The sequence below is a fragment of the Vigna unguiculata genome, chromosome 9 (assembly GCF_037176805.1).
Source record: "Vigna unguiculata cultivar grain cowpea cultivar isolate G323 ecotype 2 chromosome 9, ASM3717680v1, whole genome shotgun sequence".
In the NCBI taxonomy this organism is placed as follows: domain Eukaryota; kingdom Viridiplantae; phylum Streptophyta; class Magnoliopsida; order Fabales; family Fabaceae; genus Vigna; species Vigna unguiculata.
Window position 1 is genome coordinate 5,604,773 of NC_140800.1, and position 18,227 is coordinate 5,622,999.

General features: G+C 32.9%; 1 protein-coding gene and 1 non-coding gene across 2 annotated transcripts; both read left to right on the top strand.

The window, feature by feature from the left end:
• Positions 1-1,386: 1,386 nt before the first annotated feature.
• On the top strand, positions 1,387-13,122 carry LOC114164120 (nucleoporin-like protein). Its single transcript, XM_028048648.2, has 8 exons — positions 1,387-1,703; positions 4,329-4,384; positions 5,047-5,213; positions 5,986-6,184; positions 7,324-7,626; positions 7,714-7,791; positions 11,699-12,310; positions 12,559-13,122. Exons 1-8 carry the CDS (start codon positions 1,442-1,444, stop codon positions 13,000-13,002), a joined length of 2,121 nt encoding a protein of 706 aa, XP_027904449.2. The 5' UTR covers positions 1,387-1,441; the 3' UTR covers positions 13,003-13,122.
• Positions 13,123-15,028: 1,906 nt separating this feature from the next.
• TRNAT-AGU (transfer RNA threonine (anticodon AGU)) lies at positions 15,029-15,102 on the top strand. Its single transcript has one exon. It is a non-coding gene; the product is annotated as a tRNA-Thr (tRNA).
• Positions 15,103-18,227: the final 3,125 nt, after the last annotated feature.

Consider the following 18,227-nt stretch of genomic DNA (forward strand, 5'->3'; position numbering starts at 1 on the left):
TTTTTACTCTTTACAAAATTGTCATAGTGCATTATCTTTCTTTACTAATATAATATAAAGATCAACTCAGGTCAGTCCATGAAGAACCAGTGCACTAAATCCATTGATTTGTTGAAATATACTATATTTTTATAAGTAAGAATAAAAAGCATTAACAAAGGGTAGAATAATTAAAAAACAATTAACACCATGAAATACAAATTGTGAAACTAGAAAACAAAAATGCAACTAAACCAGAATTGTGCGATGAAGTGTGTAACGATGAAAGGAAGGTGCAATGGAAATTGAAAATACAACGGTTAAGAAATAAAAACAAGTACTATGTAATCAACTTAATGAGATCATAATTGCAACGTAAAAACATAATTTAACCAAAAAGAGAAATGTGTAATAGAGAATAAAATAGGTACTACTTTCACTAAAATTGGGAAAGTGAAAATGCAAAGATTGGAATGTAAAGGACAACATATATAGAATGAAATGCATTATCAAACTAAAGAGTAAAAGTAGATATAAAAAGAAAAACATCAACAAAATAGCAAGTGCTCCAACCCACTGCTCAAAAACAGTGTAGAGTCGGTGGATGAAATAGTAGTTCAGAAAAGCAAAGATTAACATTGGATTGGAGTTTATTGTGCAAAGTTTACAAATCTATCCAAAATCTAAAGTATAATTAAGTTTTTTTTATTAATTGATATTATATTAAACGACCATTTGATACCAAAATAATATATTATAAATAATAGGTTTAAATTTTGTTTAATATAATCCTTAAGTAATAATTTGAGAATAGAATATTTATAGATAAATATATTTAAACTCCATTGATTTAAATTTAAATCAAATTATTTATTTATAGATAAATACATTTAGTAAAGGTGATTAAGTATTACTAGCGTAGATACAAGCACTATCACGTCTGTTTGTACGCACACTTTATATATATATATATATATATATATATATATATATATATATATATATATATATGATATTATATTAGTAAGTGATGATATTGTAATGTTATTAAGTTAATATATAAAATAAAATTATATTTATTAAAAATAAATGAAATATATTAGAAAAGATGATAAAATAATGATTGATAAATAAAAAAAAAGAAAAGAAACAGAGAGATAAAAGATTTTATAAAAAAAATGATAAAAATATAATTAATTTTCAAAAATTTAATAAAAAATTATATTTTAAAAAATAAAATTTGAAATTTAAAATGTAAACATAAAAGAAAAAATCTTTATATAGTGCTTTTTATATATATATATATATATATATATTAAAAAGATCGTCGATTTGGAATTGAGGTGGAAAACAAAAGACACATGTGCAAGACTTTCGTATACATACGTATCGGCTACAGTATTTGCCTTTACCTTTGCTTTTCGCATTTAACTTTTACACAGTTGCCGATTCAGCCACTCTCATGGCCTCTGAACAAATAACGGCGTCGGCGCCTGAGGAGAGAGGCGTCGGAGGCAAGCTCCGAAAACCAGCAACGAGAAAGTCGCTTCCTAGCCCTTACGCACGTCCGCCGGAGGCCACGCGCCAACGTTGGATTTCGAAGCTCGTCGATCCTGCCTTGCGCCTACTCGCCGGCGGAGCCACTCGTCTTCTCCCTTCCATATTTTCCTCCGCGCCTTGTCCTTCTCCTGTCCTTTGCCCAACCTCTGCGGCTGAAGATCAAGGTTACATTCCTTTATTTTTTTTTTCTGTATTTCTTTCCTTTGATCTTTTGTTCTGTTTTGTTATTTGTTTTACATTCTTGATTGATTTGTTTCTGTTTCTGTATTAGCATGTGGCAACAGGCGTAACTATTTGAATATGGTTATGTTTCTTTGCCAATAGTTTAAAATTAATCAAAGAACGAAATGTAAGCATGGACGTTCGTAGTGATTATAGTCGATTTAAATGGTAGGTTTGGTTTGCTCCAGAGTTGTTGCGTATATATGTTACGGTTACTAGAAGCTGCAAATTCTGCTATTCTTTACCTCGACAGATAGACGTTGTTTGATGTGGAATGATAGAGTTTGAATTTAGAATTGTTAATTTGTTAGTCGTATTGTAGTTCTATCTCTCCATTGTTCAACCCTTAAAACTATATCGGTCTTGTTTTAATTTTAGTGGCAAAAAGGGTACGAAACACACTTAAATCACTTAAAAAGCTATACTAGTTAATAAACTCAAGGAGCAGTCGCCCCAAAATAGTTGTAGGGGAATGCTAAAAAATAAAGAAAAATTCCTATTATTAAAAGCATATTCATTATGAAAAACAAACAGAGAGAAGAAAGAGAGACGGGTCTTTTAACTCACTGAAGATTGGTTGGGAAACTCACTGGAAACTGGTGGATTAGCACCAGAGAATGAAGAACCAACTTGTGGATATGTGAAACCTCACTGGAAAGTCGTCTGTGAGCAGCTGTAACAAGACAAGAACAGAACACACCGAGTTGCAGATGCTAGGGCAAGGAAAACAGAGAGGGACGAGAAGCGAGCAAGAATGAACACTAAATGCGTTAGATTTATAGGCTGGGAGCTCTACAAGTTTGCCCCTTAAAAACCTCCTGACTGATCATACTGGTTTTAGGTACAAACTTAACTTCAAGCATTTTCTTGCTGTAGTTACTCTGATTTTGGCTGCAGTGTGTGCTGCATCAAAGCCGTCAACTGCCCTTGGAGGAGTGGTTGGTGTCTCTCCTATGAACTCTGACATTGCAAAGCTATAGTTCTCATCTAATAACCATGCTTAAAGTAAAGTGTAAGATGGTTGAATTAATAAGAGAATTGAATGTTTAATGTTTATCTCTATTGTTTTCACCAAAAGGATTGTTGAGTTGTGAGTTGCTTTATTCACAATACAACATTTTAAGAAAATGTGTGTGTGTGTGTGTGTGTGTCTATATATATATATATATATATATATATATCTTGCAAGTGTTGTTGCTTTAATTTTATTATTGTGTAGAGAGGTGGGTGAAAGAATTAAAACACTGGCAAGTGCCCTATAGTGGCCTCAATGCAGCAAACGGAATGCACTCTTCTTACTATACATGGGACTGTTTGGTTCTGTTCATAGGAGGGAGGTGGTAGGGGTTTTAACAATTGATATACTTTTTTATACTTATAACTTTAAATTCCAAAGCATTGATGGTTATATTTTAGTCATTATACTTGAATTGTTTCAATATTGGAGGAGAGCAGAAATTAGACTAGGAGGAATTTTTCTAATTTCTGCTTTCCTCCTAAAAATTAAACTATCCAACTGTCCTGCCTTCGATTTCCCTTTAACCAATTACTGTGTAAGTGTCGATATCTGCGAAGCTACTAAGCTACTTAAAGTGTACTTTCTCATTTCGTCCAAACATTTTTTTTTTATTGGAGTGACATTTATTGGAGCTCAATATTTATTATTAGAGGTACATTGTTGTTTTTGCTAATCTCAGTTACTTAATGTTTAGTAAATGTTTAAAGTTCTGGAGATTGGTGAGTGGGTATCTATTATCTCATTCATCTTTTGGACATGTTAATGACAAAGTAAAATCTGGTGTTTGTATTTTAGCAACAGGAAGGGCTTTATTTGAGCATTTAAAATGCTTGGAAAAGAACTTAATGGATTAAGGGTGTCAAAGAGGACATAGGTTGCATATTTCTTTCCAGATGGCCTTTGGATGATTCAAGATTGTGAGTAGTTAGGAGCATGATAAGACTTGCGTTTTTTAATCTTAAGATTGTGGATTCTGTGTTCCTTTTTTAGTTAGTTATTTTACAAGAGTTTTAGATATGCAGAAAATTACCACCATTTTGTACTACAGTTAATTTTGTTTTAGTATTTTTTGTAGTTCCCTGTATAGCTGTAAAGGCTTTCTCCTCTGATTGTAAAATCAGAGAAGATTGACTAATGGTCACAAATTTTTCCTCTCATGTATTCTATACTATACTTTTCTCTTTTCTCCTTTTCATAACTTCGTATTTGAAATTTGACAATTGAGTAATAATATCTTGAAAGAAATTATTCTCTAGTTCCCGTGAACCTCCTAAATTTCCAATTTCCCAAGCATATTATCCTTCATTATGTTTATGTCTATATTTAGGTTCTATCTTATACTTGGTCACTGTAAATCATCTTATACTTGATAAGTGTTGAATATTTATTTGCTTCTCCTTGTGCTTTCAGCTTGTCGACACAATGAGTCCTTTTAATGGGAATTAATTCTTCTGCCTATTCTTCTTATCTGTTTCATATATAATTTTCTGATTAATCTAGAATATGGGATTCACTTAACTTTCTGATAAACTTTTTTCACTGTCAATAGGTATATGGAAAACTGGTGACAGTCATGGAGATGGTTCACACAGAAGTGATATACATGTAAGAAACGTTTACACGCTTCTCTGAAACTAGGAAAAATATGCTTCTAATTTTTAGGAGATTTACCCGGTCTGTCTAGAAATTTTATGAAGTTCAGCCAGAAAAAATTACCAACCAAAACTATATACTTTGTTGCTTAGATATTTTTTAAATCCTAATACTATATAAAGCTAAAGAAGTTGAAGTTATTACATGAAAAGTTCTAAAATACTATATAACCTTTGGTTTCTGTAAACAAGCAAAAGGAACTGAAACCAAATTGTAATTCAAAAACTCATCTTTACCATTTATAATCTGTGTTCATTTTAAATACTCTTTTTTATATGTCCTTGTATGTAGGTAATCATTTTTCTTTTTCTCTACATCATAGACCTTAGATTTGTTTATATGAATCTCTTTTCAATTAAAATGATTAAACAATTTTGTTCGTCTCAACTATTTCTGAACTGAGTGCCACTGCTCATAATGTTGGTTTTGTATCTTAAATATCCATCTTGTAGTAGTCATTTGCCTTGCGCAAATTTATTTTCTGCATATTGCTTAGCTGCATTCTCCAACCCTTTTCTTGTTCTGTATAATCTAGTGGAGTAGGGTGTTACTGCATTTTATTCCTTTTTATCACCTCCATATTTTTATTGTTGATTATGGTTATTCTTTTGAAGCTTTTGGCATCCAAATCATCTGAAATGGTCAGTTCTGATGACAACAGTGGTAAACTGAAAAGCAATTTAGATTTGACTGTTTCCAGACAACATGAAAAAGTAGAGAAATCTGATAAAGATGGGTTTTCTGATATTGAGCAGTTGGTCAAAGGGAAGAAATTCTCTAGGTACATTAGTTTAATTTTAAAAATTAAATTTCTTTTTCATTGCTTGAATTACTCGCTCCTTATTTCTACTGTGAAAGTTATTCATGTTGCACTTCAAATTATTTGTCCCAATATCCTGTACCTTTATTTTCATCATTCTTCAACAGTAATTTTTTGTTTGGCTGTTGAAGTAAAAAACTTTCATCGTTACCATTTTTTAGTTAATTAATTAATTTATATTTCTCTTTACATTTGATATGGGAAAGTCAGAGAGAACCAAAACATGCCACATTTGGATACTGTTATGATGCATCGGTATGTTATTAGCAAACATGTCTCCTATTTGGTGAAGCTAGGGATTATTAAGCATTTTGGGCCGATGAGTTAGGATTAAAATTGTTACTAAAATTCTCTCATAAATATATATATATATATATATATTATTTTGCTTAAAGGTAATATAATTAGACAAAAAATTCTTTGTTTTTCTTTTTCACTTCTTGGTTACTAGTAGAAGTGGAGGTTTAATTTGCACTTTTTAATTGAGCAGAGACTGTAGAATATTGTAAAATGCTTATAAATAGTAATAAACATTAATTAGAAGGTTACATGGTAATCTTTCATTCGATCCTAGTTTTTTTCTAAACAAAAGAATATTTAATTAAAAAAAGGGAAATTTACCCTTGCATCCTTTCCCTTCCAAGCTTACCCTTAGTGAAGAAAGTTTTTTTTTTTCTGTATTCCATGGACTATGGATGTAACATGCCTAACAATCGTTAATCTCCTCATGTAGAGATGAATTTGATCGTTTAGTGGCAGTGATAAATTCAAGGGTAATGGACCTTTCTAATGTTGAACAAGGTAAGGAAAATACAAGTTTGACTTCTAGCAAAGATGCTGAGCTCGGGCCTCCAAATGTTTCAAATGAGCAAAGGCATGAAGTGTCAGCTGGAGCTATATGGCAAACCTCAACACCTCTTGTTGTGTCAAAAGTGAGTAGTGCAACTTGTTTAAATCATTCACTTTTTCTTCTAGATTATGATCAATCTCTTTTTCTTATACTTGAAATCTGTTTAGCAATGAATTGTGTCTTGAAAATCCAGACAAGGTTCTATATATTGAAATCAACATTAACCACAAAGTGATATAGTCCTAATCAAATAAGATAAAGAATCCCATGAATGATCCTATTGGGTCCTATTAAGGATGACAAAAAAGGTTTGTGCATGCAGATATCCATGAATAAAATTTGGAATGAATACAAAATAGATTTCATGGGTAATGCGTATTTTATTACCCTCTTGTTAGCTGGTATCATGGTATCTATTCCTACGTGTAAGTTACCTGTTAATATGTTAAAGCCTTAAATATGTTTTTAGTCCTCTAAATTGGAGACTCCAATTTTTTTGTTATGCAGTTAAAAAGTTTCAAATTTTAGCCCTTGGATATTGCAAAATGCTAATTTTAGTCTTTGGGATTAGATGACGTTAGTGATGTTGATGATGTCGCAAATTGTGGTCTACTCAGCATTTGCTATGTAGATTTAATTGAGTGACAGTTTTTTGAAAAATCAAACTTATGTTTTTAGTTTTCCAAATTAAGGACACAGTTTCTTTTGGTCTTCCAAATAAAGATTTTCATTTTTTGGTCATTTGATTTTCTGAAATTCTTGAGGCTAGACGACATTAATGATGTTCCTTTTTTGCCATCATTATTCAAATTCTCAGTCAATCTATGCAAACACCTTGCAACATTACACTTACAACCTATTCAGCTAATGTATGAATGCTTATTTATGAGGGTTACTCTTTCCATATAGTCTTCATCTCCATCAGTGTTGTATCTTTCTGGTACTGCTCTAGGGATGGAGGAAATATCAATAACAAAACTTGTATTTCATTTCTCTAATTCTGATCCAGTTCCGCTATGGAATTTGTTTGAGACAAATTGAAATTTTTTCCTAAACATTTGCATGCATAGTTCTTTAAATTTCTGTTTCAAAAGTGAATATGGAGTTTTACTGTTACCTAAATATTGAATCATCTTAGAATGTATTTGGATTTTATAGCATGCCTTTTTGGGTCAGGCATAATTTTACTTTTCTAAGATAGTCAAATTAACAATTCTCCAGGTTCAGGATGAAATTGGTGCTTCGCCAATAGAGATTGCTAGAGCTTATATGAATTCTCGTGTATCAGAGGCAGGTCCCAGTTCCAAGAACACGATTCATGTTGTTGAAAACAAGGTGTTGCATGGTGTTGAAGGTGCAATAAAACCGTATGATCCAGCATCATCAAAGAAATCCTCAACATGTTGGCCAGGTGCTGTGGTGCAGGATGCTTACATAACACCACAAAGTCAGAGAAGATATGGACTTCATAATTTCCCCCGTACTCCTTATTCTAGAACTCTTTTGACAAAGTCCAAATCAAAGGTACTTTGTTTTTTGTTTTCTTATATTTCAATTCTTCTAGTTGAATCCCTAGTTGTAATATATTTTTTTCTCTGTTTTTTTCACTAGTTCATTCACATGCAAGGAGAAAACAACCACATTTCATCAACTCCCATCTTTCAATCAAAGACTGCTATGTATCTACAGGTACCTTTCACTATAGTGATCCTTTCATGATTGCATATCACTTGTAATTTGTAGTATGTCAACTCTCTTTACAGTCTGTAAATCACTGAAAGTGTAAATCACTCTCTTGATGCTTCTGTGTCCTGTGATATTTTTTTATGTTCTGCTGTATCCATGTACCTGTTCTTGTTCAGTACTTTAAGATATTGTAGAATTGTATATGTTCAGAATGTATTGTGTGGCTAATGCAGACCACACAATACTATTGAATATAATCAATAAAATAAAGACACCTAATAATTAGGAATCAATCAGACTAATTTTCGAGGTTATGTAATGGTTGATTCCCTAGCAATCTATAACATTTGATTATATTCTAACACTTCCCCTCAAGCTGGAGCATATATGTCATATGCACTAAGCTTGTTACAAATGTACTCAATCCGAGGGCCTCTAAGGGATTTGGTGAATACGTCAACCAATTGATTGTTAGAGTTGACAAAATTAGTTGTGATTTCTCCAAATAGGACCTTTTTTCCAATAAAGTGACAATCAATTTCAATGTGTTTGGTTCTTTCATGGAAGACCGGGTTTGATGCAATGTGAAGTGCAGCTTGATTGTCACAAATAAGCTTTGTTTCATGAATGTTCCCTATTTTTAGTTCTAGTAATAGTTACCTAAGCCACGTAAGCTCACAAGTGGTTGCTACCATAGCACGCTATTTTGCTTCTTTACTAGATCTGACAACTATATTTTGCTTCTTGCTTCTGCATGAGATAAGGTTTCCTCCGATAAGAACATAGTACCCAAAAGTATATTTCCTATCTGATGGTGATCTTGCCCAATCCGCATCAAAGTAACAAGTGTTCTTAGTACTGTCTTTGTCTTCATACAATAATCCTTGTCCTGGAGCCTTTTTATGTATCGAAGAATACGTGTCACAACATCCTAATGGCTATCATAAGGAGCATTTAGAAATTGGCTTACAACACTAACGGCGAAAGTGATGTCAGGTCTGGTCATGGTGAGATGGTTGAGTCTGCCTACCAGATGACAATATCTTTCCGGGTCTTTCAATGGCTCCCCCTGACCCGAAAGAAGCTTGATATTGGGATCCATAGGAGTATCTCAAGGACGATAGTCAAGCATAGTAGTTTCAGTAAGAATGTCCAAGGCATACTTACATTGATTAATGAAAATTCCAGAAGCTGATTGAACAACATCAATGCCTAAGAAATATTTTAGAGGGCCCAAATCTTTAGTATGAAATTGTTGTGAAAGGTGCTCTTTGAGTTATCGAATTCTAGTCTCATCATCACCCGTTATGAGAGTGTCATCAACATAAACCAGGTAAATGCACTTGCCAAAAGAGGAATGGAAGTAGAAGACAAAATGATCAGCCTCACACCTGGTTATGCCAAACTAAATTAAGACAGAACTGAAATGACCAACCCCGAGGAGATTGCTTTAAACAATAGAGAGACATTGAAGCTTACAAACAAGTTGAGAATCGTTGGGAGCAAGAAAACCAAGGGATTGATCCATATAAACTTCTTCCTACAATTCACCATTTAAGAATGCATTTTTAATATTTGGCCGATGAAAAGGCCAATGATGAATACTAGAACACAAGTTATTTTGGCCACAAGGTAAAAGGTAACCCCATAATCTAGACCAAAAATTTGTGCATATCCTTTGGCAACCAAGCCAGATTTTAATCGATCAATATGACCATCGGTCCAATTTTCACTATATACACCCAACGATAGCCAACAATTTGCTTTCCAGGAGGTAAAGGAACAAGGTCCCACGTGCCATTTGAATGTATGGTTGCCATCTCCTCTACCATTGCCTAACGCCAGGCAGGATCATGCTTCACCTATAGTCTTAGGAATAGACACAAGATCCAAAAAAGAAACAAAGGAGAAATAGGATGGAGGCAAACAATCATAATTAATGATAAAGCATAGAGAGGGTAAGATTAGAAGAAGGGCGTGTTTGACCAATGCCATGAACTTTTATTTGAGATCCGTTTGCCATGGTAACGGAGGGTAAAGAATCCAAATAAGTCAGTTGGGAGAAAAAGGACTTGTTACCAGACATATGATCAGAGGCACTGGAGTCAAGAATCCAAGGTCCAAGGGAGGAGAACTTAGAAATACAGCTATAGAATTACCGAACTGAGCAACGATGGCAACATGTTGTGTAGGTTGCATGGCTGCCTTGTATTGGAGAAACTCATTATAGGCATCAACTGAAATTGAAACCTCATCGATGGTTTTGGAGAATTGACCTAGGCAATATTAGTTGCCTTTGTACGACATTTTGCCTTAGTATGGCCATACCATTGACAAAATTGCAACGAGGGCTTTTACCACGATATCCACCATGACTTGAGTGTGAGCCTTCAGAAGCCATGGGAAAAGTACCTGAACAGTGAGCAAAATGCAATCAAAGATAGGCACGTGAGACAGACATGCTGAGAAGAGATTGTACATGAGGGCGCATGCAGTGGCGCATCGGAACGATGAGAGTAGTGCGATGGTTGCTGGAGGAAGACGGTCTTAATCATAGTGGGAATCGGAGGAAAAAGAAGCTCGGTGACAAAGCAAAGGGGAGGCAGTTTACCTCAATATGTTTCATCCTATTTTGAAAGACAAGATGGGAGGCAATGTGTAGTGCTTTTTGGTTGTCCCATATAGGTTGCATTTGGGATTTTATTTTTTAAATTTAGGCTCTTAGAGGAGTCTTTTTAGCCATATGAGCTCCCAAATGACTTATAGAATTGTATATGTTCTGAATGTATTGTGTGTATAATGTAGACCACACAATATGTATTTATACTATTCAATATAATCAATTACAATAAAGACACCTAATAATTAGAATCAATTATCCTAATTTACGAGATTATGTAACGGTTGATTTTCTAGAAATCTGTAATTGGGGATTTTATTCTAGCACTTCCCCTCAAGTTGGAGCATATATGTCATATGCACCAAGCTTGCTACAAATGTACTCAATCTGAGGGCCTATAAGGGACTTGGCTATGATACCATATAAAATTGTATATGTTCTGAATGTATAATGCAGACCACACAATATGTATTTATACTATTGAATAAAATCAATTACAATAAAGATACCTAATAATTAGGAATCAATCATCCTAATTTACGAGATTATGTAACGGTTGATTTCCTTGAAATCTGTAACAACGGATCATAGTCTAACATGACTAATGCGGGTGCCTTGTATTTTGCTTTTTACTTTTCCATGCTATTAAGTTACCTCCAACTAGAACAAAGTACCTTGAAGTGGAGCCTTTATCGCTTGGTGACCTGCCCAATGAACATCATAATACTGAAACAATATGAGTATCTCCATTATCTTCATATACAAGGCCTTTGCCAAGAACAGTTTTAACATACTTTAGGATCCGTACAATTTCATCCTTGTTGTCTTGACAATAGTTTTAGAATTGAATTACTATGTTCATTGCAATGGCAATGGTAGCACGAGCCACATAAGTCATGTTTATAGTCGATGTTGAATTTCTAACTAATCAAATGATATCTTTAACAATTTTACAAAAAATTATTTATTTCTTTTTTCACATTTTACTATCTATTTGTAACAATAATTTTTTTTATTATACTAGCCAAATTTCCAAATCTTTGCTTTTGTAACTTTTATGTTCTAATTTAGAATGGCCATAGAAGTATTGCATTATTCTTTTGCATTCTATTTTACCCTGTTTTGTAGAAGTTGTTTGACACTAAATTCTTAATCTATGGTTGAGCTTATTTTATTTTTTAATTTTCTGTCATTTGAATTATATCTCTGAAATTTCTTCTCTGGATTTTTTTTTTAAACTAGGATTTTTTTTCTTTCGTTTGGCTCGTAATTTAATTATGTTAAACACAGGATAAATCTAAAGCTGGAGCATCAGAAAGTGGATATGGATCTGTAGGACCTATTCGTCGGACTAGGCATAGGGTTGGTGCACAATCTTCTTCAAGAAAACCAGTTTATTCATCTCTGAATGGTCCTTCACAGAGAGAAAGTTTTGGTGTTGATAGTTTCACTCCTGTTGCAAAGAGCATAGAAACTATTGGGACAGGCTCCACTCCTAAGCCACTGGGCTTTCCAGTGGGTGTTCCAACAGTACACATGCATTCCAGTTTAATGGCTAAGAAAATATTAGACCATATTGATAGAAACATTCCCACACCTAAAGAGAAAATTGCTGAGCTGAAGCAGGCACCAAAATGGAGGAACTCTGAATCTTCTACTGAGTTCCGTACTATCTTTTCAAATGAAGATAATGGTTTGCATAAATTAAATGATTTTAGCCCTCAAAAATCTGATGGGCTTGAAGGAAAGAAATCTACTTTATTGATTGAAGGCCAGGGAAATTACCACGCGCGTACGCAACTGAAGGATAGTACTGATAAATCTATCGAAGTTAGAAAAGAAGAAACTTTGGTGCCTGATGTGAATGCTTATAATAGCAGCAACTCCGGACTTGGAAATGATGTAAGCACTACAACTTTTTTTTTCTCTAATTATATATTGGCTGTAAGAGATTTTTCTGTCTAACTATCCAAATTTGTGTTGATAATCTTATTGAAAAATGTGAGAGGGGGTAGGAGGGTCCAATGCTGAGGTGGGTTCGAAATGCGAGAAAATGATGCATATGATTTGTTAGTGGAGTGATGTGAGGGTACATTAGTTATTGGTTGCTAATAATGAGAACCAAGTGTACTGATGTGCTAACTTTGCAGGATGCTACAAAAATGACTCTCCCAAGGGGAGGCCATCCTTATGGTGTAAATCAAGAAAAGCAGGCTCCCACTAACCCTGCCAGCATTAAACCAGTTTTGCCTCCTATTGCTATTGAGAAGCCCGAATCAAGATGGACAATAGCATCCGATAATGGCTCTGGATTTACCTTTCCTGTTTCAACTTCCTCTTCTGTATTCTCTGAGCCACCAACTCCATCCATCATGCCTTTGTTTTCTGCTGGGGATCAGCACCAATTAAAAGAAGGATCCACTGAACTGTCTTATAGTTTTGGTTTGAAAAAGTGTCCGGCCATAGTTTTTTGCTTCCCTTCCACAAGCAATACTGCTGTTCAGAATGAAACTGGAGACCTCAAGTTTAACTTTGGCTCAACAAAGAAGACAAATTTATCATTCAGCTTTGAAAACAACGCTGTCCGCTGCTAAATATAACGGCAAAGCTTCCAAAATATATTTCTATTCTTTTTGCTTTAATTCTGACTGTAGAGTACTTTTGCTTCTTTTGTTCTTGATGGGAAAATGAGTAAAATGAAAGCCGTTTTGAAACGGAAATTGTGTGGTTTATGCAGTCGTTTCCTCAGTCTTGTGTACTTTTTTTCCGTCCTTATTTCACTGTCAACTTAATGGAATGCTAGGACATTTTGGCTATCTGATATCCCTATAATTTTAGAGGCTTGTTTTCACAGGTCATACAAATCTGGACCTGCACGCAATTGTTATCAACAGTCTTGAGTTTTCACTAGGAAACTAAAGCCATAAATGGCGTTCCCGAATCTTGGGTTAGAAGTGGTGATGCAACGCCCAAAAATATTTAATAAATAATATAATTTTACACACACACGCACATCATTTGGATGGGAATGTCATAAATTATTTTTGCTATTACGGATATATTTAATAGTAGTAGTAATAAACATGATTAATTATTTTTGGATTCACAATTGCTAATCTATATGTATCTCAATAGTTATTTAAGTAGGATGTACCTTCCGAAAATATGAAAACTTAAAGAAACAAAAATAGTTTTACTATTCTAGCTTCCAATACTACAAATTTGATGTAATGTAATTTAACTAGATTGAGATGCCTTTGTGGTCTCGTCATGCCCATCTCTAGAAGATAGTCGTAAAGGTGATTCTGATCCTTACTACTAATTCCATATCCACAATACAATTGAATAGACGAGCAATTAACAAAACTCATAATCACATATAATCAATTTTTTTAGTAACGAAGTCTTTACCATAACATGCTTAATAACAAATGATGAAGATTCTTGGTTGTGGTATAGAAAGACTGCACACGCCATGCATCAGTTAAGTAAATTGATTTCTAAAGGCTTAGTAAATGTTTACCACTTATGTTTGAAAAAACATAGAATATGTGAAATTTGTTAAAAGGAAAACAAACAAACGATTCTTTTAATATGAAAATATGTTTTTTCTTCAAAGGATGAGACAATTTAACATAGTAATTTATTTATTTGAAGAATTTAAAATTCTTTAAAGGAAAGTTATATTTTGGATGAGGAAATTAAAATGAAATTGGAATTGAAGAATTTTAATAAGGTATTTCAAATAACCAAAATAATACAATTTACAATTCACTCAAAAAAAGAAGAAAATTGAAATTTTCCAAGTTGTGGAATTACTCAATGGTTAGGACAAGAAAAAGTTTACAGGTCCAAAAAATCGAGTTTACAGAACCAAGCTATTTCAGGTCGAAGGTTGAGCTCGATCGGCTCGGGTGGAAGGTTGAGCTAGATTGGTCCAGGCTAAAGGTCAAGTCGGTCCGGCTCGGGCCAAAGGTCAAACTAGACCGAGTCGGGCTGAAGGTCGAACTAGTACGAAGGTCGAGTCAAGTTGGGTCGGTTTAAATGTCAAGTTAGGTTGGATCAGGACAAAGGTCGAGTTGAGGCGGGTTAAGCTGAATGTTGAGTCGGATCATACCGAGCCGAATGTCGAGTCAGACCAAGTCAAAGGTCAAGCCGGGTCAAAGGTCGACTTGAACCAAAATCAAGATAAGTTTTACTACATTGTAGATCAAATTAAGTTAAGTTAGATTCAAAGATAGAGTTGAGTTCGTCATAAAATAGAAATTAAATTGTTTTATCCAAACTAATTATTTTAAAAAATAAATAAATAAATTACGAGTAATTCAATTATTATATATTTTAATTTCTTGTAATTGTTTGAAATTTTTCGTCCAATCACAAATTAAAATTTATACGTATATGCTTGTTTGAACCTTCCAAAACCATGAGTGTTGGTGAAAATTTTATATGGACTCATGCTTTACTTCTATTGCCTCCCATCACAGTTTTCAATTCTTATGTCATTAACAATTCATGTACGAAAGACCCAATGTCACCACCACTTTTCTCACCATGTTGTATACACACTTCTTCAGAGAAATATAAAATAATATCGTAAAATTTATAAGTTTAACAAAAGCTTTCATAGCTCAGTTGGTTAGAGCACCCGTTTAGTAAGCGGGAGGTCTTGAGTTCGACTCTCAATGAAAGCAATTTTGCATTTTTTAAGTTTCTTTTCTTGTTTTCATTTGGCATTTATGTTATGCAGGATATGTCAATTACGTAATTGCCACTATTTGATAACCCTCACGTTTCGTTTAGCCCATTCATGGACTGGATACTCTACTTTTAATTTAATAAACTAAAATTAATTTTTTTTAACTTGAATTATAAAAGTTAATATTTTTATTTCTTAATCATACTATTAAATTATGAGATAAATTCGTCTTAAGACTTGAACAAAATGTGAAGTACAAAACATGAAAATCAAGCAGATTTGAAAGATCTCGAGACAAACTTCAGAGAGGTGAACTTGAGAAAGATCTACTACTCCACAAAGCCTTGGGTCGATAAAAGTTTGAAGAAATTAGTAAAGCCGTTATTGGATGAAAGAAATGAAGAAGCAATTATAATTATTGATTAAATTTAAAAAAATGTGGCACATTGAATAGAGTTAAGAGATTTCAACACAGAATAAAAGTTATAGAAGTTTTATTTTTTAAATGTTAATGTTGTGTAAAAACTTTATAAATAGAACATTATATGCACTTCAAAAAGGAATAATACTTCTACAAAATTTGCAATTAAAAAAAAAAAACCGACGTATGGAATGATTTGCCTTGCAACGTATTTCTTTCTCTTTGCTTCTTTCATTTAACACAGTAATTATATGTTTAAATCAAATATTTACACCATTTTAGAAATATTTATTTAATGTTGAAAAAAAAAATACAATTATGGGATGAAAGTGTGAAAAACTGCTAACTATTAAGAATCCATTTCTCACTTTAAACAATTTTAATAATCTATTTTTCATATCTAAATCATTGAGGTAGAGAAAGTGAAAGATAACTTGAGCACCCAAAAGGAGAACTAATCTTAAACTTTGCTTGTTAGTTAAAATATAATTATGTTTTCCAAACATGATAATCTCTCCAACTACTTTAGCTTTCACGTAAGTAATCAATATTAGAAAAACAGTATAAAGTACCTTTATCCAACAATAATGTGATTTTTTCCGTTGCATTTTGAAACAAGTGGATGGATCACATATCCAGACAAAAAGTAAAAGGAGTACGAAGAATCTAAGTTAAAGCATTTCACGTCATTTGTTTTGTTTTCTATTGACATTCTTTTTTAAGTTAATGTAATATTATTCTCATTAATATTTACTCTACATTTATTATCAGAAATATTCCTTTAATATTATTAAACGTAATTTAAAAGGTCTTAATCAAAATTTCTTTACTAAATATATATTAGTATTTCATGAATAGGGTACCAATTAGATAAACACCAATCATAAAATAAGAAAGAATCTGAGTCTTAACACCATAAATACGTTTAAGGAAATTGTTCTATGAATATTTTAAGATAAAAGTAAAATCAGTGTTCTTACAATTGAAAAAAAGTTTATACACAAATTAAAAATAAGACTTTGATGAAAATGATAATAACTCTTATGCAAAAGAAAAATATTAATTTTAATGTTTGTTTAGAAGTTTTGTCGAAACGCGCATAACTTGTATATTCGTGTTTTGAAGAATAGCTAGTTAGAGAAATTGGTATGACGCAAGTATAGGTTATAACTACTTCATGAACAAGAAGTGACGTAATGTTGTTTTTTGGGTTTGCTACGTTAACAAACATGGGAACATGGGTGTTGGTAACATTTTGCTGCTAATGCTGTCGTTGCTGACTTTTGGACTTAAAGACATACCTACACGTTACCATTTCCTACTCAATTCATAATGGATTAAGGGAATGACGGTGTATCACGTCACTTTGTACACTATATGAGTGTAGATTTTATTATAAGTCAGTAATATTGAATTAAATTTAAAATTCACATTTTAATATAATATTAAAGTTATGTTAAAACTTATACTAGTAAAATTAATATATTGTTTATTGAGTCTATCATTTCACTCGTTTTTGGGTCATTATCAAATTACCTTTTAATATCTAGTCTTATACTCGAAATATATATATGTTTTGAGGAGTGGATGTGTTGAAAGTCCTACATTAACTAAAAATAATGTTAATTTACAATATATAAGTGGATGCAAACCTTATTTAACAACTTAATTTTGATAAGGTTGAATTAGTTTAAAGTCCACTTCTTAAATGAATATCGAGAATTAAATACATTTAGGTATTCAAACATTTTTACTTTGGGAATCTAATAATTTTTCATTTTAAATTTGATAGTAAAAAAAAATTGTATATGGATTTATTAAAAAAAATATGTATCCATATTTGTAATATCACCCATGAAATAAGGAAAAAGTTAACTTAGACCAATCAGTCTAATATTCAGATCGTTGATCGGCCCAACTAATCGGATGTAAAGAAAACAATGACTACAATTAATTCTGGGATTAACATACTAAACAAGATTAAAAAATGATTGGGCCACCATTTGGCCAACATTAGGGTAAAAGCTCGTCCAAGCGCCTATAAATATGATGTGTAGGTCAGACATTTAATACATTTTGAATATGCTACACTTATTATACTTTTGATGTTTCAAAGACTTGATCTTGGCCTCCAATGTTTCAGTATATTTTGTCTTTACAAGCTTATGGCCAATCTGCCTGCCAATTACTAAGGCTCGTGACTGAAGCTCCGCAAACGCTTTCATCAATGAGGGAAGTGGAGATGAGCCAAAGATCTTAGCTTCAATGTGAGAAATAGTGATCTAATGCCATAAATTTTTTTGTCTTGGTTCCCATCAACTCATTATAAGCTTTATCTTTGTCTAATCAAGGATGCTTAGGAGAAACACATTAAGATGTGCCCATACCCTAAGACCTATTTTGTTTATTTTCTTCTCAGCAGTAGAAGGAGGTTGAGGACTCCCCGTCCCAGTTTGCACAGTCACCATGGCCAAGTTATCAATCGAAGGGTTAGAGACTCCAACTCCCTTTTTACGAGCATTCAATTGATCACACAATTATTGAAAAGTGACTCTTCTGACCAGCACAAGTATCCTAATGAGAGGCCATCAACCCTGCATAAAACACACAAAAAAGGAGCTAAGTTAACACAACACCTACAGAGAAAATAGGTCCAGCACATACCAAACATAACAACATCCAAATGATAGGAGTCCAAT

Excerpts from the sequence above, each read along its gene's own strand:
- LOC114164120 (XM_028048648.2), top strand. The coding sequence starts at position 1,442 with ATGGCCTCTGAACAAATAACGGCGTCGGCGCCTGAGGAGAGAGGCGTC. Across the intron at positions 5,214-5,985 it reads AAAGGGAAGAAATTCTCTAG|AGATGAATTTGATCGTTTAG; the intron begins GTACATTAGTTT and ends CTCCTCATGTAG. Across the intron at positions 7,627-7,713 it reads TGACAAAGTCCAAATCAAAG|TTCATTCACATGCAAGGAGA; the intron begins GTACTTTGTTTT and ends TTTTTTCACTAG.